Here is a 24,621-nt window from a genome sequence, read left to right as displayed (position 1 = left end):
AGGTATTTTGGGTTCCTTTTTGTCATCCATTTTTTTTAATTAAACTAAAATTGTCATATCATACGGTTTAATTTCATACGTCTTAGTAATACAAGATATACAGTATATATTATCTAATTTAATTTCAATATCATAAAAAACTATTAATTTGTATGTTTTTTTTTTTATTAAGGATTAGTTTCAGTTCATTAATTCAAACACTCTAGAACTTGTATTGTAGCATTTGAATTGGTACGAGTATATTTTTCTCAGTTTTTTAATTTGTTTTCATTTTTTTTTTGGGAATATATGAATGATCAACCAAGTTTGTTTGTTTTGTTTGACTATTTAGTTTTAATCGGCTTGTAGTTCATATAGGCTCGTCATTAATAGTCCTATTTGGACACGTTGAGGTGGTGCTTTCCTTCCGATAATAAATGGAGCATAACGTCCTCAAAGACAACCAGGATCACAAATGCTCATTGAGATCGAAAAGCTTTTCCTGATGATGAACCATAAAATTATCCCTAATGGTAACCATGAGTCATTAAAGTTTTTTATTCAACTATTTTCACAAAGTTAAAGCTGCAAAATAAACGTAAAAAATCAATGGCCTATTACAAGAAGTCTCTACAAGAGTTGAGTTCCAATCATTATCTATATATCTATTTACATAGTAGAACCTCAGAGACAACATCATGTGGACGACAGCTGAATACAAGGACAAGACTAAAACAGAGAAGCCAAAAAGAAATGGAAAAGAGAAAAAGCGAGCCAGAACGGACTATGTACTCGTTAGTGGTACAAGGGCCGGAAAGATCGAAGATATTTAAGTTACAAACCATACCGCAGAACAGAGGGTGGCTCTAACTTGGAAATTTTTTATCCAAAGAATACCGAGCAGAAACATTATGTTTCTCCTTGTCACGTTGATTTCCCCAGAATTATAGCATCACCTCTCAAAAAATTGGCCTAGAGCCTATTGCTTTAGAGTTATGGTGGCGGAACTCCTCAATGGCACAGTGCTTCGCCATTCATTACCCAATGCACAAAAATGTCTGAAAATCCCTCGACAACTTCAGTTTTACGATCTTCACCATAGCGCAAATAAGATCCAGTGTGCTCTCTTCCCTGCATATACAGAGCATGGTATCAAGAATTGGCACGGAATAGTTATCAAAGAATCCACACTAAGAATTGTACCACCAAAATAAATCCTAAAATATGCTTGGGACTATAATGAGAATAAAAAGGCACGAGGAAAGGACAATATCTTGTTTATTTCCATACATTCTAATTTATGCCTTAAGTTTTGGAATAAAAATGGCACCGTTGGTATCTCACTTTCTTTCAAGGACTAAAAGATGGATAGTAACATATACTAACCATTGTGCTAGATCCACATTCACTGGCGGACGAAGTTGTTTCTCTAGCCATTTCATCGATAACATTGTCTGACGACAGTACAGCAGTTGGAGAGGCTGATAGCATTGACCTACGAATCAAAAAGTAAACAAGCTTAGCCTCAGCAAACAAAAACATTAAAATCTTCCCCAAGGAATCCCAAAATATACCGTTATCAACAACTTTATTGTCATTCATTCAATGTCCTTGCGTGTGTGCAAGGGAAAGTCTGTGACTCTGAATAGAAGTAAAAAGTAAGAAACGCAAGATTAAATACAAAGAACCCTAGTGACTACATAGAGTTCATTCATGAGTAACCAATAAGTCCCACTGCACATCTGAAGAAAAGAATCTGGAGACTGTTTGTCTGAACAACAAAACCCAGGTGCTCAGCTTGTGAAAGGTAACTGAATTCTGTAACTCATCCTCTAAGATAATAATGCAAAATAATCAACTTGGAAATATTACCTTTCCAACAACTCCTCTTCACACGAATTTGCAGATGACGAGAGCCAGTCCAAGTCAACAAAGTTTGACCAGTCAATTGCTTCCCCATTTTCATGTTCAATGTATTTACTTCTGTGCCTTGCAGTAAACAGCACTCTTGTAGGAATTGGAGGAGTATCCCTGCAAACACAAATATCGAGAATGATAAGGGTAAGGAATTAATTTCCAAATAAACGCTTTATAAGCCAAGTCACAAGACTCATTCAGATGATATAACAAATTGCCAAACAAACTAACCGGTAAGCGATAAATACCTTAATACATAAAGCACAGATAAGCAGTCAAATATTAAAAAAGATAGAAAAGTAGTACTTGATACTAGAATAACCAGTGTCTACAAGCAAGCAATATGAATTTTCTCTCAAGGTATTTAGCTGAACCATAACCTTGTCAGACATGGTTGGAGACCATCCCAAAAGCACAAAATAATCAAGGGGCTCGTGCTTCTTAACTAAATATCCAAGGGTCTCATTCATCCTCCATTATCCAGATCAGGATGAATGTCGCAAGTTGACCTACTCTAAGCCATTGACCACTCACCAGCATCTCCAATCAGGAATCAAGTCAGTCACATTGAAAATGCTTCCCAATCAGAAATCACATTTTCTCGCATCTGTAGCCTACTGCCCTCATCAAATCCACAATTAAATCAAAATGCTCTATCATGCCTCAACATGTCAAATAAAAAAATATATAAATGAAGAAACCTGGTTGCTTTCAATCTATGATGTAGACAGCATAAAATCATTAATGACCTAGTTATTTGGTCATGTACTGACAGATCGAATTTTCCATGTCACCAAGTCCATATGACAAAGAATTGTGGTGCATTGTAAAAATCACAAAAATCAGACTTCACAGCTTTGATCTAACATCTGATTTTTTCAAACTAAACAAGTGAACTCAGGAGAAACAAGTTAATTTGAATAGAAGAAGGCTGATAACACTCGATAAACTAAGAACTCACTCTAAAGGTCAATGCCGAGCATGTTCCGTTTGGTGAGCAAGAAAAAAGGAAAGGAAATGAACGACGGTAAACAAAAGAAAATATTACAACTTTCAGATCAGAGATGGGAGGTCGGAAGCCTGTAGACTGACTAGGTAATCCAGACCTTCCTTCCATCGATATTCAAGTCCTGACCCAGTTTAATCACTGAATTAGTTCAACTGTTCCAAGACCCAGAACCCAATTCAGACCCACAAATTCATACGATGGGTCTGGATCACATTAGATGGTTACATCCAACCTAAATGTACAAATCATATTAAAACACTGAAAGAAATATTAGATCCACATCCAACAATTCATGCATTCTAAACTGCCCAAACCGTTGCAACAGATTATCACTACAGCGAATTACCTCTCTTCATCCTTCTCACTGCCAGTCACTACCATCCAGGGACTCTTGATTTTTTCCCATGTTTACCTCTCTGTTCCTCGCTCTCTTTGCATATTATTTAATAGTACATATTTACTTCCGTACGCCTACTAAGAACGCAATATGCACAAATACAAACAAACTCATAAAAGAGTAAATATTACAGTATGAAGTTTGGAATTTGAAGAGTAATTAAGGACGGATACAGAAACTGAAAGGAAAGGAAGAAGAATACGAATCATCTGAATTCGGTGATTCGGTCTAGTTCAAATCTTACAGGTGGGGCTATGTGCTTGGATATTTAACATCTAAGTGGGTCTCAGCAGTGTGAGTACATCTGGGAGAATTTTAAACTACATATTACAGATGGCCCAGAACGAGGAGATAATAGGAGGGAACCCACATTGATGGATTTGTTATTTAATATCAATCCAACCTCATATACCATCATCCGTCAATGTATCTCAACAATTCCATCTTCTCTGCAAACAAGGGTCAGAGGGAAAATAGAGTCCCTTCACAGAGAGTTCTGTCGCTCTTTGTTAGGATCCCCCAATTAAATGTAACTACACCAACCTAATGCATTCATTCAGTTGATAAAATCTAAAGTATTCAGGTCAGAAACGTAATTGCCCTAAACGAATAGGAAATGGAAGCACCTTGGACACGCTAGCTCACTTTCGGAAGTTGATATTTCGGGTGTTGACTCAGAAAGCATTATGCTTCCTCTGTTTAATTTGTTGGAGAAGGTACCATTAGAAAAACCTTTATTGATGTTTGATGTAGATGTGGGTGAGGGTGAGGGGCTCCCAAGAATATTCCCGTCCGACAACGATCTTTTGAAACGAGACCTGAACATCCAAAAATATTACATGAGGTTACCAGCATGCAGTACACAAGATTATATATCCATCTACAGCCTCACAAGAGCATTAAGCTAAGTACATCATCAACAACTGACATGTAGTTCAAAACTGTGCACCACTCCCATACAGGATCAAACTTACTTCTTACCTCCATGCCTTGAGTACTAAAGGAATCATGTGCCGCTTTCAACATCATAAATCACAATGCGGACCTTATATTAGCAATCTATAAATAGAAATGCTTTCAAGGAACTAATCATGTTATAACTAATGCTTTTATGGCCATTTATTGATATCATATCCGGATAAAATCTATTTAATCACAAGTATGAGTATATAATGCATTATAAGCGTAAGTCTTGACAGATTTTGGCAGATATCATACTGATATTTCATAGAATACTTTTTTTTTAATCAGAAACTAAAATATATTATAATGATAAAAAAAAGTTTACAATAAGCGAATAAGCAATCCGCACTCTAATAAACACAATCATTGTGTTAAACTGGAGCATTGAATTTATTGTAATTTTTGGAAAAGGGAAAAATGAACTTGTTCACAATATACTACTCCCACGGCTTCACCTAGATACGAAAGTAGCATATCAATTTGTAAGCCAAAGAGGGAGGGACAGTAAAATTTTCATTTAATTCTTTCTCAAAATAATTACTTAAATCGAAGACACTTTTTTGCTGAAAATAGGCCATTTTATTAAAGAGCACATTTTTTTCCAACATACAAAAGAGCTTTAATTGGGCAGAGCAAAGGTGTAGAACAGAAAAAATTGCCATTTGAGTTGTGCCAACAACAAAGGATTAACAGTAGCATAAAATAAAGGACCATGCGCCATGGGCACATTGATTTCTATGTTGATAAATAATAGGGAAAATCATAATATCAACTTGAAAATGACACACATACGAGAGTGAAATAAAAGACAAGCTCGACTAAATGGATAAAAGTTCTTAGAAGCTATCCACCGGTAAATTTTCTATGTAGTAATAATTCGCAAGGCGAAACAAATCAATTCCCCCTGAAGTTCGTTATCCATACCCACTTATCCTATTATCTCTGGTGAGTATATTTCTTGGATAAAACAATTATTAAGATGTACGGAAAAAATTAAAGCATGATCAACTCCAACTATATGAAGTCTAGTGCCATATATGTACATCTCCATTGTAAACTGAAGAATTTGATAAACTGAATTCTTAAATTTTATTACTGTCAAATGAAGTATAAATACAAGGAACGGAGCTAAGGAAAGAAATCAGGAAATATCCTAAAACTAGGAAATAAATCAGAATCAAATCAAATCAGAACTAAATCTAGGATTCTGATATTAATAAAAGGAAACTAAATATCACGTATATCTCTCCTAACTTTTAATAATTCGACACTCCCCCTCAAGTTGGGACGTAAATGTCATACATTCCCAACTTGTTACATATTTCATCAAAGTTAGGACCAATCAAAGCTTTGGTCAAGATATCTGCAAGTTGTTCACGAGTTGGAGTATACCGCATTAATACTTCAGTACTCTTAATCTTCTCGGCAATAAAGTGACGATCAATTTCGACATGCTTAGTACGGTCATGATGAACAGGGTCTTTAGCAATGCTAATCGCAGCTTGATTATCGCACTTGAGGATCACAGACTCATGGTACGGCATTTTCAATTCGGCCATCATTCTTCTAATCCATATCCCTTCACACGTGGCTAAGGACAACGCGCGAAACTCAGCTTCAGCACTGCTTCTTGACACAACGGGTTGCTTCTTGCTCCTCCAAGTCACCAAATTTCCCCATACGAAGGAACAGTAACCCGTAGTAGATCTTCGGTCAATACGACTTCCTGCCCAATCAGCATCTGAAAACATAATGATGTTACGAACATCATGTTTCTGAAATAAAATCCCCTTTCCGGGAGACTTCTTCAAATACCGAAGTATGCGGTAGACTGCATCCATGTGGCATTGCTTCGGATTATGCATGAACTGACTTACGTAGCTAACCGCGAAGCCAATGTCCGGTCGTGTGTGCGACAGGTAGATCAATCGTCCCACCAACCGTTGATACCGTTGTTTCTCGACGGGATCTCCTTCGGGTACACCTTCGGCCTCTCGAGTCGATACCATTGGTGTGCTTGCAGGTTTACAACCGAGCATCCCAGTATCTCTAAGTAGATCGAGTACATGTTTCCGCTGAGAAACGGATATGCCCTTATTTGAACGGGTAATTTCCATACCTAGAAAGTAGCGGAGAGGTCCCAAATCCTTCACCTCAAACGTCCGAGCCAACGTAGCCTTGATACTACTGATTTCCTCTTCATAATCTCCAGTTAATATAATGTCATCCACATACACAATAAGGATGGAAATTCTATTATCTTGAGAATGTTTAACAAAGAGCGTATGATCCGTTTGGCACTGGACAAACCCCTGGTCTTTAACCACCGTGGAAAACTTTCCAAACCACACTCTAGGCGATTGTTTAAGACCGTAGATGGACTTATGCAGTCTGCACACTTGATTCCCTGGTTCATTCGGAACCACTAAACCGGCGGGAACTTCCATATACACTTCTTCCTCTAGGTCCCCATTAAGAAATGCATTCTTAATGTCCAATTGCTGCAATTTCCAATCGAGATTCGCTGCTAAGGAGATGAGGATCCGGACAGTATTGAGTTTCGCAACCGGCGCAAATGTCTCTTCATAATCGATCCCATAAAAGACTGAGTAAACCCACGAGCCACTAATCGAGCTTTCAATCTCTCAACACTCCCATCAGCGTTAAACTTCACCGTAAAAATCCATTTACAACTCACCGCTCTTTTACCAGGTGGCAATTCGGTAATCGACCACGTACTATTCCTTTCTAGAGACGTGAGTTCGGATTTCACTGCTTCAGCCCAGCCCGGATGCAGAAGTGCTTCCTGGATGGTATTCGGAATGTAGATATTATCCAGCTTCGTGACATATGCTCGGTAGGACTGGGAGAGACGTCCGTAGGAGACCCACCTATCAATCGGATGGTTAGTGCATGTACGAGTACCTTTCCGTAGAGCTATAGGCAAGTCTTCCAGATTCTGATTCTGAGGGGCTAGAGCCGGAGTGCTTAGTGTAGTTGTCTCCGGAATTGGGATCGGTGTAGTGGTATCTTCAGCGGCAAGTGTAGGATGTGCTGGAGCTTCACACTCCCCCTGACCTCGTCGCCACTGACCTTGCGTATAGACTTGGAGGTTTGGCGAGGTGGGTGGACTAAAATGGGTTTCGGTAGCTGGTGTAGCTGGTGGGTTCGGGTTCGATGGGACAGTAGGTGTAGTTGACTCAGGTGGTTCGGGATCAGGAAGGATTTTACAAAACGGGACTTCGATTGTAGGTTGTTTCTCCCCCTGAAGGACAGTTTTGGGATAATATGGAGTATCTTCAAAAAAGTTAACATCCATAGTTGTGAATGTTTTTCGAGAGACGGGGCAGTAACATTTGTATCTTTTTTTGTTAGAGGAGTACCCGATGAATACACACTTGGTAGCCCGAGGATCAAGCTTACTACGGAAATGAGGGTAGATATGAACAAAAGCGGTGCAACCAAATATTTTTGGTGGGAGATGAGACGATAATGTATTAATATGTGGGAAACTGGACGATGGGGTTTGAAAAGGGGTGACATACCGCAAGACCCGGGACGGGAGCCAATTTATAAGATAGGCAGCGGTCAAAACAGCCTCTCCCCACAGGTATTTCGGCACATTCATGGAGAGTAGGAGGGAACGTGCGACCTCTAAAAGGTGACGGTTTTTTCTTTCGGCAATCCCGTTTTGTTGCGGTGTGTCGACGCAAGAGCTGATTTGGACAATGCCCTGCTTGGTGAAATAGGATCCTAAGGTGGTATTGAAGTAGTCATGGGCATTATCAGACTTGAGAACCCGAATACGGGTATTGAATTGTATTTGGATCATAGTGTTAAAGGCTGGAAATATTTGGGCGAGATCAGATTTGTCTTTCATAAGAAAGACCCATGTAAGGCGAGTATGATCGTCGATGAAGGTGACGAACCACCGGGCTCCATTTATATTGGGTATCCGAGATGCGCCCCAAATGTCACTGTGGATGAGTGAAAATGGTTGAGAAGGTTTGTATGGATAGGATTATATGAGACCCGAGTATGTTTTGCAAGTTGACAGATATCACAATGAAAAAACCTCGCCCTTTTATTTACGAATAAATTCGGATACAATTTTTCAAGATAAAAGAAACTTGGATGACCTAACTGAAAGTGTAAGCGCATAACATCACTTCCAGACTCTATATGAAAACCAAAACTAGCATTTGAACAGGAATGAGAGCGAGATTCAAGGCTGGATAGACTTGTATTGAGGAGATAGAGGCCTGAGCACATCCTAGCACTGCCAATCGTCTTCATCGATCCCAACTCCTGGAAAAAACACACATTATTGGAAAAATTAGCCGAGCACTGTTCATCGGTTGTCAATTTACTAATGGACAATAAATTGCAATCCAAAGAAGGAACATGCAGCACAGATTTAAGAGTAAGGTCGGAGGAAATCTGTACGGATCCGAAACCAGCAATCCGGGTCTTGGTACCATCCGCAATCCGAACATGGAGAGAGTCGGTATTGGGTTGGTATGTTGTAAAGAGATTCCGGTTGCCGGTCATATGGTCGGAGGCACCCGAGTCGACAATCCAAGAGCACGAGAAGTGCTGAGCGGAAATTAAAGCAATAACGTCTATACCTTTGGTAGCGTGAAGGCTGGTGGATTTAGATCCAGTAGCATGTTGCGCTAAGGTTGCAGACATGATTTGTTGCAGTGCTTCAATCTGTTGCGGAGAGAACGGACTGTCATTGGCCTGGTCGCCTGAGGGCTGAACTGAGAAGCCGCGGTTGGTCTTGGCAGTCGGAGGACGGGATGATTTCCAATCAGAAGGTTTGCCATGGAGAACCCAGCAAGTGTTCTTCGTGTGCCCTGGTTTGGAACAGTGCTCACATGTTGGCCGTGACTTACGCCTTTCTTGTTGAGTTGCTCCAGTAGCACCGAGTGAAGACCCGAGGAGGGCAGAACCATCAACCGAGGTAGAAGGTGGGCCCATCATGATCTTTTTGCGGCTTTATTCGCGGCGAATCTCAGCAAAAGCTTCTCGAAGACCCAAGAATGGCTTGGCACTCATTACTCTGCCTCGAACATCATCTAGTTCTTTATTGAGACCGAGTAGAAACTTGAAGGTGCGCTTCTGCTCCACAATCTTGAGATAGCGCTGACCATCTTCCGGACACTTCCAAGCGTGGGTTTCAAAAACATCAAGTTGCTGCCATTGTTTGGTGAGGGCATTATAGTACTGGGTGACACTGAGTTCTCCCTGCCGGAGGTCGTGAAGGGCTGATTCAATAGCCGACAGTTCCGAGGTGTTATCGGAACTTGAATACGTCTCACGGACTGCCTCCCAAACATCTTTAGCAGTCTCGTAGAGAAGGAAATTCTCACCTACTTCCAAACTCATGGAATTGATGAGCCATGACATGATTAAGTGATTCTCCGTCTTCCACTTCTTATAGCCGGCATCAGCCTTTGCTGGGGCTTCAATTTCTCCGGTGAGGTACTCTTCTTTGCCGCGTCCACAGATGAACATTCTTACGGATTGGGACCATTGCAAGTAGTTCGAACCTGTAAGGCGGTGAGGAGTGATAAGGAGAGAGTTATTGGAAGGGTTGGGATTCGACTCAAGGATATCGGATTTTTCCTCCGAAGAGGTTCCTGTGGCGAGACCGTGTTTTACCATGGTCGCTCTGATACCATGAAGAATTTGATAAACTGAATTCTTAAATTTTATTACTGTCAAATGAAGTATAAATACAAGGAACGGAGCTAAGGAAAAAAATCAGGAAATATCCTAAAACTAGGAAATAAATCAGAATCAAATCAAATCAGAACTAAATCTAGGATTCTAATCTTAATAAAAGGAAACTAAATATTACGTATATCTCTCTTAACTTTTAATAATTCGACATAAACATTCATCTGCAGAACGGATTCTACAGCCAGGTAAAAGATGAAAGAGGGAAACGGTGGTATCATATTGTTAAACTACAGAGCCCCTGGAACATCCCACCTCTACGCAATTCCACCAACTGCTACCCAACTGGTTCAAATTACCTCTAGCCTACCCAACATGCACAGCTTCCGCGGTCAAAATAGTATAATTCACTATTTCCCCATAATCTTTATCCTCTCTTGATCTCTCACATGGAATGACTAATGCTCAATCATGCTGATGTTATATATGCTAATATGCAATCAAAATGCCATCATTAATGACTGTCAGAGTCCTTTTGCGGAGGTCTGGCACAATAGTCGTCACTGCTGCTGATAAGCCCATACCACTTAAAATGGACTCGCAACTCATGGATCAGCAACTTGAAGATTGGGCCAACCAAGGGATGTTTGTCAAGAATCCGGCCCAATTACAGGAAGAACCGGAAACTTCTAATGCAATCGAATCACATGAGGGAGAAGAGAGAGAGAGGGAATTCAGATACCTCATTCTTGAAGACGCAACAAACCCACATGAATGTACTACGTCAGAGCATGTTTTCCACCCTTTTTAGTTAGTTAAAATTCTGTTTAGCATTGTTTTTCTTTATGTTATCGCACAGCAATAGGGGAGGGATACAAGTGTAAAGCGAGTATTTGTAGATTCATTGAGAAATATTATCAATCTGGTTTTGCTCTTGGGAGTTTGGCACAGACTCGAAGTGTGCATATCTCAATCTTATCATCGGTACTCTTGTTGAGAGGAACCAGACGCGAAATACCTATAAAAGATGAGGAATAAAGATGTATCAGAAGAGACGAGACAGATGGAAACCAATTTCAAGATACACTCTGAATTCCAACTGGCAAGTTACATGAAGATGTTGGTGCAATATATAATGAGCATGGATTTGCGATTTGGGCAAGTCGATCAAAAGCTGCATGAAGTCTCGAGTGGGTCTCTGGAATCTCCCAAATATGATGGAGAAAACAGTCAAAAATTGGGGGTGGAATCACTTCTTATGGACCCGTTGAGAATGATTCGGATCTAGTTCATGGCCTAATAGAAGTAGAAGGCGCTCTGGTGGGATATTCACGGATAGAAAAATATTGTAGTTCGCTTGATAATGATCGAGTTACATTGCTTCTTTGGCCTAAACTGAGTAATCCCTTAGATATGATGCGAAATGGATCTTGTTCTATCTTTGACAAGAGATTGATGTATGAAAAATACAAATCGGAGTTTGAAGAAGGAAACATACGCGAAATACCCATAAAAGATGGGGAATAAGGATGTAGCGGAAGAGACGAGACAGATGGAAAACAATTTCAAGACACACTCTGAATCCCAACTGGTAAGTTACACGAAGATGTTGGTGCAATATATGACGAGCATGGATTTGCAATTTGGGCAAGTCAGCAATTGGGGGAATAAGGAAAGGATCTGGCATCATACACGAAGGTATTTAGATTGGATTGACCCAAGTTCAATCATGAAGAAGAACACATCAACAATATTTTCATCTCCACGCAATTCCGAAAGAAGTGAGTTTACAGTACCGCCTTCCACTATGAAGGGAACCAGCTGCATGGTACCAATGGGTGGATCTCAATAGGGTTTTGACTGATTGGGATCAATTTTTAAAAGCACTGAAGAAGTGATTTGGATATTCTGTCTTCGATGATCCATTGGAAAGGATTGTGAAACTAGTGCAAACAGGTCGAGTTTCCCATTTCCGAGCGGAATTTGAGGGGTTGATGAATCAGATCACGGGTGTGACGGAGCCGATGTTTCTCAATCTTTTCATTTGGGTCTCAAACCCGAGATACGCCGGGAGCTCTTGATCAATCATCCCAAGAGACTCACGGAAGCCATGACAAAAGCACAATTGTTCGAGGTAAGGAACGAGGACATTCGGCCTGCGGGCATTTGCAGAAGGAGATAACGCGTTCGAATGCAGATAATGTTGTACCGTCGAAACCTATTGCTATGACACACAACTGCGTCGGACAAATGGCACTACCAGCAATGAATCCGAAGGCACGGTTGCAACCTCCTACCGAGTGGTAGTTCAAAAGATTAACCCTAACTGAAATCCAGGAAATGAGAGAGATGGGCTTGTGCTTCACTCACGATGAAAGATACATCAACCATCACTGCAAAAAATCATATTATTGTTATGTTGAGGGAAGAAAATGATGAGGCAGGGAATGAGTTCGATGCGGAAAAAGCTATGATTATCCCAAGGATGAAGAGATGGAAATAAACATGCACACGCTAACAAATGTTTTTAGCCCATGAATTTTTCGAATTAGAGCAACTCTCCAGCAGGTGCCAATTGAAATCTTGATTGACACTGGCAACCACAATAATTTCATACAAGAAGAATTAGTCACGATAATGGAGATTAATTGCATCTTAGCCAGGCATTTTCGGTTTTACATGGGGAACATGCAATATTTTTGATGTGATAAATTGTGTCCTAAGGCATTTCTCATCCTTCAAGGACAAAAATTTTGATCGATCTCTATGTTTTACCCATCTGGGATTGGAAGTAGTGCTGGGTATTCAATTCTTGCAGGCACCAGGGGCTTGTCTTCATGATCACGAAGATATGATCATGGAATTCTCATTCAATGGGGAGCATATCTGTTTGAGAGGAAACAATGTAGCTGAACCAGAGGCTATTTCTTATAACCAAATGCGTATGTTGATGGGAAACACATCCATCAGAACTTGCTATATTATCACTCAAGAGCAATTGACAACCCAAGTTGATAAAAAGGGGTAAGGTAACACTTCCAGGATATTCCTAGGCAAGGACAGCACTCGTTGAAGAGATATCACAAAGTGTTTGAAGAGCCCAAAGCTCTTCCACCACACCGAACAGTAGATCACAGCGTTCCATTACTTCCCGGCACGACACCCATCAATGTGAGGCCCTACCACTACCATTATTTTCAGAAGTATGCTATGGAGAAGATCATACAACAGCTACTTGAATATAGGTTTATTCGACCAAGTAACAGTCCACATTTGTCTCCGTGTTGTCAGTGAAGAAAAAGGATGGCATTAGGAGATTTTTGTGTGGATTACAGGACTATTAATGCCATCATAATACCGGACAGATTACCCATTCTCTTTCCCCATTCCAACTATTGACGAATTACCTGACGACTTGGCAGCTGCACGAACGTTTTCCAAGACAGATTTGCGGCTCGGGAATCACCAAATCAGAATGAATGAGGGCATTCACAAAACGGCTTTTCAGACACACGAGAAGCATTATTAGTTTATAGTGATGCCTTTTGGTTTGTCAAATGCGCCATCCACTTTCCAGGCTGCAATGACCATGCTTTCAAGACATATTTGAGGAAGTTCGTCATTGTTTTCTTTGACGACATTCTGGTGTATGGTCGAATGGATGGGAACATGTTGAACATTTACAGCTGGTGTTGAAGTGTATCGTAAATAGGAGGTATTTTGCAAAACTGAGCAAGAGCAGTTTTTTCTAACCACGGTTGAGTATTTGGGGGATTTAGTTATGGGTGGAAGGGTAGACCATGATCCAGTGGCCGCAACCTAAGACGATAAAACAATTACGGGGATTTCTGTGAAATACGGGTTACTACCCCCACTTTTTCTCAGTATGCGACCATTGCAGCTTCCCTCACTGAGTTGCTAAAAAAAGACTCATTTCATTGGAAGCTGGAAGCCACGGCAGCCTTTGAAGAACTTAAGAAGGCCATGACAGACACTCCGGTATTGGGACAACACGATTTCTCTAAGATGTTTATTATGGAAACATATGCTTTGAAGGGGGGGTAGGGGGTTGGTGGAGTATTGATGCAAGCAAGACAACCAATAGCCTATTTTAGCAAGAAGTCGTGTCCCAAAATGCAAGCATCTTCTACTTATGTTCGAGAATTACATGTAATCACTGAGGCGGTATCTAAATGGAGACAATATTTGCTTGGGTGACAACTTGTTATTCGGACCTATAATAAAAGTTAAAGGAGTTGTTAACCCAAACCATACAGACACCAGAGTAGCAACATTATTAGAGAAAATTGATTGGGTACAGTTTGTGATTGAATATAAGCCAGGACGGAAGAACTCGGCAGCTGAATCCTTGTCAAGAGTTTATGAGGAGGAAGGTAAAGGCATCAAACAAGTCGTACTTTCTACTTTATCTAAACCGGAGTTTGTTTTCTTGGATGTTTAGCATCAGGAAAATCAGACAAAGCCCGAATTGAGAACAACAGGATTATGACCAGAATTTCACGGTGAAAAATGGGCTGCTTTTGTTTAAAGAGCGGTGTTATTTAGCTCAAGATTCTGTGCGAAGGGAGTTGATGCTACTGGATTTCATAGTTCACCATCAGGAGGCCATGCAGGTGTGAAAAACACGTATCTGCGTGTGTCTACAAGCAAGTATTAGTGCAATGGTCCAATAGTTATCCCGAGGATGCCACATGGGAAAACTAAACCTTGAGGACAAGGTTATTTTTTAAGAAAGGGGGAGTGATAAGTCCATACCACTCGAGATGGACTCAAAACTAATGGATCGGCAACTTGAAGATTGGACAACCAGGGGATGTTTGTCAAGAACCTGGCCCAAGTACAGGAAAAACCAGGAACTTCTAACGCAATCGAAGCATACGAGGGAGAGAGAGGGAGGGAATTCAAATACCTCATTCTAAAAGACGCAACAAACCCACGTGGATGAAGGACTACATCATGTAACCGAGAGAGCATGTTTTCCACCCATTTTAGTCAGTTACAATTCTACGAGTAGGAAAATAGAAGAGGAAACAGGACATCGATGCATTTTGTGAAATTCCTGCTGCATTTCTTCATAAATAAAACTCTTCCTTCTCAAACTTCTTGAATTCCCTTTCTTCTTGCTTCTTGAGGAGATAAGCTTTCTCGAACAAGCTCCCCGAACATATATGGTTATCTAGAATTTGACCGCTCTTGTGTGTTGGAAGATCGAAACAATAAAATAATAAGAAAATTATTCATAAACTTTTTTTACAAGATCTGAGGTTCTCTCCCAATGAACATCAAGACCAACAGCTCGAAAGGTTCTCTCGGACAAGCCCCAAATTTAAAATATCATTAATCTTAACGATTAGCCAATAAATCACCTCATAACCTGATTCATAACTCTGGACCGTAATAAGCATCTAAAGATCCAAGATATATTTTCATCAATTGAGTTAGTTACAATAGAATGTCAACCAAAAACATTCCGTGGACATTTAGGTCGTGCTCACCATAAGGCATTGAGTATACCAGCAACAATTTAGCAATGATTATTTTCTGTACCTCCCATTTTCTTCTAAAGTTGATCGTCCATTCCTTCTCACGTTGTAATGCTGGTCAGAATCAAGCTCCCAAACATCAGGTTTACCAGGTTGAGGTTGAAAGTGTCCCAGAAATCTGCGCAAAATACCATCATACAAAATGTTCGGTGAAACTTATTTGATCAGAGTAGAGACATACAATGAGAAATATAAATCAAGCTAACAATTCCAAAAAGGATAAGAAACCTTTTTAATTCATGGTGAAACATACCAAAGATAAAATCAGTTTATCAAGTCTACTACACTCGGAATGATCCTGAATCCCCAACAATCTTCACTGACTATTTTAATTTCACAGGCAATACATATATTTCCAAAAGCGTGGCAAAAGTCATGAGTATGAACTCACACATTAATGGCATTTTGTTTCTCCGCATCCATGTATGCATTGTTGTAATATCTTTGTAGTGTTCGAAGAAATTCCTGGGACTCAGTAGCAGCTTTCCATTGACCTCTTCTCTCAGAGAAAATCTATGAAATAGAATTACATCATATATACATAGCCAATGCTTTGGCAGAAAAATGAAACAGAAGACTGAAAGAATGTGTAAGAAAATAAATAAATCTGGTTTGGAGTTTTATTATTTTACTTTAAAACATAAGACATTAGTTTGATTTGTTTCCACGGATTTAATTATCGCAACGTATAGAAAGACTTGCATCATTTATCATTTCTATACCAATAACGCATCAATAATTCAACATTCGAATTTTTTTTTGGTGCAGTCCCTTTGAAAGACTTCAGAATTAAATACACTCGGAGAACAACCAGGTTGAAGATGGCAAATTTTTATAATATTCGTATTAAGTTTGACGGACTCAACCAAGATTAAACAGTTTCCGTTAGGTTAAGGACAACTTCTTTAACTAGTATTATGCCTAATCACTATGTTGTTTCAACAAATAACAATATTTCAACTAGTCAAGGCCCTAGCACTTCATAATACTTCTGAAAAATGGATTCAAGATGTCGTGAACAACAAACACAAAATGATATATGCTCCATAGAACTAAAATTTCAAAGAGAACGATGCATTAATTTACCTTGTTGTGAGCAGCCGACCCTCCATATTGATGGGCAAGAGTATCTCCCATTCTCTCATAAAAACTCATCAATTCTTCAGCCAAAGGGTCATCAAGGTCTATCTTTGTTGAGGTTGTCACTCCTAAAGCATGCAGCTGATTCCCCAAAGCAGCCAAACCATAAGCGTATTGCGCCACATTAGTGCGATCCAAACAATCTATGCAATTAGTCCGGAGCACTCCCTTTTGCACCATCGGTGGACCGACAAATTGATTGCCATTAGAAATATTATTCGCTCCACGAGTTTTTCTGTCTAGGTCGTCAGAGTCCTCATTTTCATCGTCATTATGTTTCACATTGTCAATGTTAGAGTATCTAGGGTCGAACATGTCAACAGCAACACCTTTCCTGTGTCAGACAAGTGTTAAAAACTCCAATTTCAGTATGAACTCATTCATAACATGGCAATTAAGTGAATTTCCCATTGCTCCGTGATTAATAAAAATATAATGGAATACTACCACCAATTCATCCATGATGTTCACAACTCCAATTTTAGAGGCATAAAAAATTGCAGAGTGGGCGGTCAGGAAAATAAGGAAATCAATCCAAAGAGGTAGAGTTAAATATTTAGATTTGAACAGGTTCAAATTCCAGTACGACCACCACAACAGACCACATGAAAAAATTTGCCAAAGTATCCGATTAACTCCACCTAGCCTACATCATTCCCACTCTTTATTTGGGCAATTTAAAGAAGATTGTAAGATTGAGCAACTAGACTTACTCAAAACAAGGCCAGGCAAGATGTTCGTCTGATGTTAATGCTTGTGTTACTTGACAATAGAAGAAACCTGTCAACGTTAGCGCATACACAGCTACCTTTCCTAGAAGTAGCAAAACATTTGTTTTTTTGCTGATGAAAGATCAAGACAAAATAATAAGTCAGACCACGTACCACAAAAATAAGCCATGCTCGTAAGGATACAATTAAGTACCTCCGAGAATGTTTATTCAAATCCCAGTGGAGAAATTTAAGCCGATTCTCTTCGGACAGATCTTTGTTGATGATTCAATGGCATTCGCAAACTCGGCGCGAAGTATGGATTCTCGAGGCTTCTTTTCAATGGTCTGCCAATAAATTTTGACCAGGCAAAACATAATGGATTTTTGTCAGGACTTGTAATCTTGTATATTTCTGTAAGCAATTATATATTTGATTGCATCATTGCAGATACTAAATAAGGGTCACATCATTATACATCATTATACCTATAACATTCTTGAGCATAAACACCAAAATTACAGCATTCTCCTACCTTAATCAAATTCAGAATGATGATAGGATTCCCATATCTCTTGGCAAGATTTTCAAAATGAAGTCTAGTGGCCTCGTATGCTTGGTCCCTTTTTGACACTGGAGAACAGAACAATAATATAAAGTGATGCAAAACAGTAAAGAAACACAAAGGATGCCAGTACTCCATTTCAAGATAGAAAAATACAGAATACATGGAACAATTAATTGCTCTAACATACATATAATATCAGGCTTAAGGTTGAGACGTGAGGTTTCTTGTGACCAGTATAGTGGGATGGAGCCACGATTTTGGACTACAGAACTAATTTGCACTGGAAGTCCTTCAGAAACATCCTCCAGCACCATCTGCTCGGTTTCAACATCATTTGCCACCCTGCCCTTCTCGTTTACACCTCGTTTTAGATATCTACATTCAAACAGAAAGATGTTGAAGTAGGACAGAGAATGCTTGCCAGAAACTCTCTATCAACCCAAGTTGAAATAAATCAACAAAATAAACAATGGTGATATGAAAGATGGCTTAGAGTTTTGGCCGGAGGAATTTCAATTTCTCTCTATAGGAGCCAGAGTATAGAAAGCACTAAAAATATTCAATCGAAGTATAGAGAAATAAAAAATAGGTACAAGTTATGTATGAAGAAACACGGATAAGACCATTGGCTTCCGTGCAGTTCAATCCTTGATAAATCTCATAGAAAGATGTGCCATGCATATGATAAAGGATATATGATGATGTAACACCTCAGAAAGAGTAACTTGGAATCGAACCAGCAACATATAACTCAAATTTTAATCATGTATAAAACTAAAATCTTACCGGGTACCAGCATAATGCCGTGAACGCCTGGCAATTAATGTTAGCTTGAGATTCCGTCCCGATATAGAAAGTGTAGCCTGGAATTATCAATATAAAGCAATTAATATCACATCCAATTATAATGCTCGCATATAATTTCCTGCCAGATTTTTATATACTAGAGTACCATTCGATTTCGGAGGATGCATTATTCTGATTCAGATAGATGTAACTAGAATCTTCCAGTTATATTAAGATTTTGCTGGATTGTTTTCTCACATGCTTCAGCAACTCAACCTAAACAAAGGCTAATGTTTTCATCAAGATATATCAACAATACACAGTTATGTGAAATTATTTCCCCTCTACATGGAACCAGAGGCTTGAAAGGTGAGAAGAGGTCTCTAAAAAAGTCAGAGCTAATCAATTAGTCTGTGAGCTAATGAATCTAGCACCGTAATAGCTCCCATTTCTCAACATCCACAATTCATGATCACACTTTCAAATTCTCCAACACTTTAGCTTATGAGACAAGAATCAAGTGTCTGACTGTCAGTCGACATAGTGACTTTTTTATCTGACCAGGAAGCATGATGCTTCTGTTTGTAGCTAAGACTGCTATTTTCATAAATAACTCAATCTTTTTAAGCCTTATCCTAAGACAACCATTGACTGGTTCAAGTTGATTTTTATTTTTTTTTTACAGTCAGAAGTGAAGTAGTTTCTGGAGAAACCATTCAAGACAGGTGCCCATGGGGAATATGAAAGAATGACAGCAAAGTCGTTGCATCTCGCTAGAACCATTACCATCCAAGTTTATGAATTACGGCATAGTCAAACTTAAAACATATGATATTTTATACTTCAGCTTTAAAGGGAATGTTGGAAATATGTCATTTAAATTTAAAATTATAATTCATTTAGATGCACCTGGGATTCTCGTAGTTATATTGAAATTTTAATTTGAATTGTTTACCGGTGGATTTAGCACTAATATCTTTTACCGTGATTGATTATTGCCTGAAAACTATATTACAGAAACGAAATTTCTTGATTGTAAAGGTGAACCGTAGATATACATTACATGAATGCATAAAATAAGAATAAATGTTGAAAAAGTAATTCCCGGTGGCCAAGGTCAAGTAAAAGCACACCTGCTTAAAAAACCCATAGACGAGTGCAACGGTCCATATAGTGTTTTGAAGAAAATTTCGTATTCCACGAGTTAGAAACTCATTCCACACAAACATAGTTTCATACAAGACTTTCCCAGTCCTTTTATCACATACATTCTTCTGGAGGCTCCTCATCAAATGGTAGGAGTAACTGAAGAAGAAATCTTTCGTAAGATCCACCATTGACAAGAGTTTCTTGTACCTATGCAACCAACAAAGTGTTAACACTTGGTAACCAATTCAAGTCAATATTTTACGGGGAACAGATTTTTTAAAAATAAAACTAGGTCAAGTTAACCATGCTTATCATTATCTCTGGTCAGCAAACAATGTTCAAGTTCAAGAAAGCTGAAACTAGTACAAAGAATAAACTTAAGAAGGCATGAAGCTTTCTTTAAATGATTTGAAACAGTAAACATCATTTAACACACAGCCCTTCAGTAAAATCAAATTAAGCAGCTGTAAAAGAATCTACTAAGCGAAAGAGGTGTTTGGTCAATAACACCAAGTTTGGCGCAAAGAATGTGGAAATTTGTAACTCTGTATGCATCGAGTACAATCATAAAATATGAAGAATGTGCCTTCATCATTTCTTTATAAGAATTAGGAAATTTGATAAGAAAACGCAAACTGAAAATAGTGGTCAAATTGAAAAGAGCGATTTAGTATGGAAGCCATTATCAAGGTTGCAAGAAATGAATCCACCAAGAAGAGGTTTATTTAATTCTTCTAAGAAAAAGGGTCCATTCGTGTTTTGGCTGAAGAAAACCAAGTTACAAATTGATAATTACGCACAAACAATTAAACATGTTTATCAATTTTTGCAGGAAAATGAATTAAAAATTAGAAAAAAGTGGACCATCCGTCATTTAATTAAGAGACATTAACAAGTACATTGTAAATGCAGAAAGGCTTTAACCTATTTTCATTCTTATAGTTAACTGTGCTGGATCGAACTGCAGAATTTGGTATGGGAATTATCTGACTCTTGGAGATAGCATAAACATTGTGGCCACAGATTGTACCAATCTGCCTCCTTTTTGTAATGAGTAACAGATAATAAGGTCCCAGAAATTTAATGAATCCTGATAAAAGAATAAAAAGAAAAATGATCAAGACTGCCAGACTATCGTTGCACAAGAAAGGGCTACATGCAAAGATCCACGTACCAACAATGCCATAACAAATAGTGACAAAGGTAAGTCCTCCTGTTGCTACGTTCCCCTCATGTATTCTTTTCAACAGGTCAGAGCATTCCCTTTCATTGTATGTGGTGGGATCTTCTTGTATGTGGAGCTCTGAGGGTTCCACCCTGCCAATTTTCAAAACTTTCCAATATGTTCTGCTTTTGTCCCTGCCTACCATATAAAAGTTCTGCAATCAAAATAATAAAATTATTAAGAAAAAATAAAGTCATTGGATAAAATATAAGGTGCACAGACATAAAACTTCAGTTACAGATCGAGCAAGGTAAAGACGAAAATCCATGTAGTCAATCCCAACCACTTTCTACCAAGACTTGTTCAGTGAGGACCGAGTATATGTCAAAAATAAATATATATACACACTATGTACATACTCGAATTCGTGCGGCGTAAAATAGGACATCATATACCCAATATGCTACATATTAGTTACATATATGAAAGTGTTTGCACATGCTATGAATTTCACTCAGCAAAAGACATTGGTTAGAAATGCAAGCCAGCGGAATACAAGACACTGATTTGTGATCATAAAGTAGATATGTGGTTAGTTTTGGTCATCTGCCATGCTGACAAACAAAAAAAGATGAAGGTAAACAGAAACAGAGGACAGTACTTCCTCCAGCATATTTATTCATCAAATCAAGCTTCAGCGAGGCTTTTGAGCAAGAAGTAGCAGTAAGAAGCATTTGTTAACTTTTCGATTGATGATAATAAATTAGATTCAAAGCTGCAAAGTGCACAAACCCGAGATGCTAAGCCAAGGAAAAATAAAGCATTTGCTGCATCTTGCCAGGCATATAAAGAAAACGATCACAAGAATTCCAGAATAGCAAACGCAAGCATCATCAACTATCGGCATCAACTATCGCCGAGGCTCTTTAAGCTATGCAAACATCAGTAACTTCGCTGAATCTAAGAATTATCCATCAAAGGAAGAAATTAATACCGATCGAGTTTCATAGAGTCTGAATTTCTGCATAAACGCCTCAGGAGGAGGCAGATTACGAAGAGAATCAGGTCGCACTTCCTGCCCCTGCTGCTGCACCTCTTGTAACACATCCGCCATAGATTATTTCTCCTTCTTGACAATCCCCGGGACTTGGCCTCGGGGAATCACTCACTCTACCATTCAAAGTTAGCTCACAACACTTGCACCCACCGCTACCAACTTCCAAACCCAATAGCCACACCCTCAGGTTGCTTCAGGTACAGCATTCCCCAAACACAAGAACATAAAACAAATGAAACCCAAATAACCCTTTAACCTTTTCAATCGCCAAAACTAATAGCACCAACAACCATGGAAGCACAAATCGCAAAATTACAGCAACTGATCCCTGATCAGCAATCAAAGACCAAAAATTCACAAACTATTCAACAAAACTAAATATTATTTTTACATAATATCACATAAAGCTAAAAAAAAACAGCTAAATTACACAAAACTCGGGGAAATGGACAAAATTCGCAGAAAATTTAAAAAATCAGAAAAAATAAAACTACGAATTAGAAACGATGATTGATTATGATAATGATTGATTATGATGGAGCACAGAGATTGAGAGAGAGTGGTATACAGAATTTGCTCGATCTAATAAAATTCTAAGAGAGAGAAGGGTAGATAGACAGCTTGGACCTGGAAAGGCAATTTGAAAGCCACAGCTAAAATGGTAATAGGAACATGCTTAGTAATTAGCCATTAGTTAAGGTTGAGCCTTTCATATTTGTTGGTTTTAGTTTTGAGAGCTGCAGCCTGCAGTGGATAGTTTTTTAAATTTATTTAGTTAGATTTAATTATTGTTTTTATATTTTTTCCTGAAATATGATATATATGTAAATATAATTTAATTTGATCTTATTAAGCTAATTGGAACATGTGTTCATGTTCACATGATTATTATATAATTTATTAAGGCTATGTTAAACTTACATAAGTGATTGTGTTATTAGGATGAGTGACATTCTAGGAATTTGTCGACGTCAAACTGTTGGAATTACATCGCTTGATCTGGTTGTGTAAGTGGGCTGTAAAAAAATGGTGTTTGGGTAATATTTTCTTTGTTGGGTACAAAGTCGACAGTAGAAAAAAGGTAAAATTAGTTTCTAAGAGATATGAGACAATATCGGTAGATAGACACGTACCTCTCCATACTCATGGCCTAACAACCTGACTTATTAGCACCAAATAGTTACACACTGTGCTGCCACAATTATAAGAAATTAAAGTTGAATTTTTGCTAAGAACTATAGTTTTTGACCTATTTGTAAGCGATTGATCCTAACAATTAGCATCAGAGCGAGGTTGTGGGTTCAAGTATCTCAAAAAACACATTTCTATACTTTTTTGGGAACTTTAGGTTAAGCATGCATGAATTAAGGTAATATTGATATATGTGACATTTTGAAAAGTTATTGTGCGTCAAGATGTTGACATTGCTCCGCCTAATCTAGTTGGCTAAGTGGATCATAAAAGAGTGACTTTAGACCTTAACGAGTAATCTTGTCTCTATTGGGAAAAGTATCTGATGTAAGAAATTGATAAAAATGATCTCTAAGGGATATGTGACAGCACCAAAAAATCCGAACACGTGACATGAGTAAAAATAAAAGTAAAAATATGTCTTGGCTAATAATTATACATTTTAACACAGTAGTAAGTGTTTTATCCTAAGAATTAATATAAAAAAATTTAGAGTTTTGTTATTATTATAAAACAAAAGGATTAGTTTTGTTCATATACTTAAATACGACTAAGCAGCTCGTGGCTTCGTGTTGTGTCGAGCTTGAAATCATCTAATTTGCAAGTCCATCCAAGACAAGAGCTTCGCTCTTCCAGTTTTCCCATAGCTTTCCATATCACGGTCGAAACATAACATGTTATATGTCTATAATGGAGAGACGAAATATTTAACGAGTAATATAATTATATATATTTGACAAAAATAAAAATAAAGTGATTAGCAAAACAAAAATAATAATATTTTTTTTCCAATTTATCACGTGGACACTAATTTAATGATCGTCTCGTCAAATATAAATTTAGAGTTTATTTTTTATTTCCATGTAGGATAAAATTTGTGAGAACCTGTTCATTATTGGTAGACCGGGAAATAAATGACTTTAATGAATAATGTCTAATTTCGTGATGACTCGTCAATTGCCATGATAAGAGAGAGATTATAATAACAATTCATTTAATAAACTTTAATGTAATTTAATATATTCTTATATATGAAAATCTATCTTGTGTCATAATTTATTATGAGGATAGAGGAACTGTCTTCGTGTAATATTATGTAATAAGTTCTTTAAATACGTAAAATAATCAAATTATAAAAACTAAAAATCATTTTAAAAAATAATAATAACATTATGGATAGAAAAAGTAAAATCCTAGTTTTACACCATGACACCAATATGTTACTGTATATTATGGTCCGACCTTTATAGTATATATAAAATAAATTTTTTTTTAAAAAAAAAATATATATATATATATATATATATTATAAAACCATTAATTAAATTTTTATTAAAATTT

At 38.1% G+C, this 24,621-nt stretch overlaps 1 protein-coding gene across 1 annotated transcript; it reads right to left on the bottom strand.

Moving 5' to 3' along the window:
- Window positions 1–560: 560 nt before the first annotated feature.
- LOC142546025 (phosphoinositide phosphatase SAC4-like) lies at window positions 561–22,710 on the bottom strand. The gene is given in 17 exon segments (XM_075653496.1): window positions 561–1,110; window positions 1,366–1,474; window positions 1,852–2,010; window positions 3,929–4,120; window positions 15,519–15,632; window positions 15,906–16,027; window positions 16,601–16,988; window positions 17,368–17,496; window positions 17,579–17,651; window positions 17,654–17,711; window positions 17,900–17,997; window positions 18,120–18,307; window positions 18,719–18,795; window positions 19,852–20,074; window positions 20,792–20,957; window positions 21,042–21,246; window positions 22,027–22,710. Coding segments are annotated over 17 exon segments (2,541 nt in total). The 5' UTR covers window positions 22,147–22,710; the 3' UTR covers window positions 561–990.
- Between the last annotated feature and the right edge of the window lie 1,911 nt (window positions 22,711–24,621).

The sequence above is a fragment of the Primulina tabacum genome, chromosome 5 (genome assembly GCF_025594145.1).
Source record: "Primulina tabacum isolate GXHZ01 chromosome 5, ASM2559414v2, whole genome shotgun sequence".
In the NCBI taxonomy this organism is placed as follows: domain Eukaryota; kingdom Viridiplantae; phylum Streptophyta; class Magnoliopsida; order Lamiales; family Gesneriaceae; genus Primulina; species Primulina tabacum.
The sequence above is the reverse complement of the archived record's forward strand: the minus strand, read 5'-3'. Positions and strand labels throughout refer to the sequence as shown.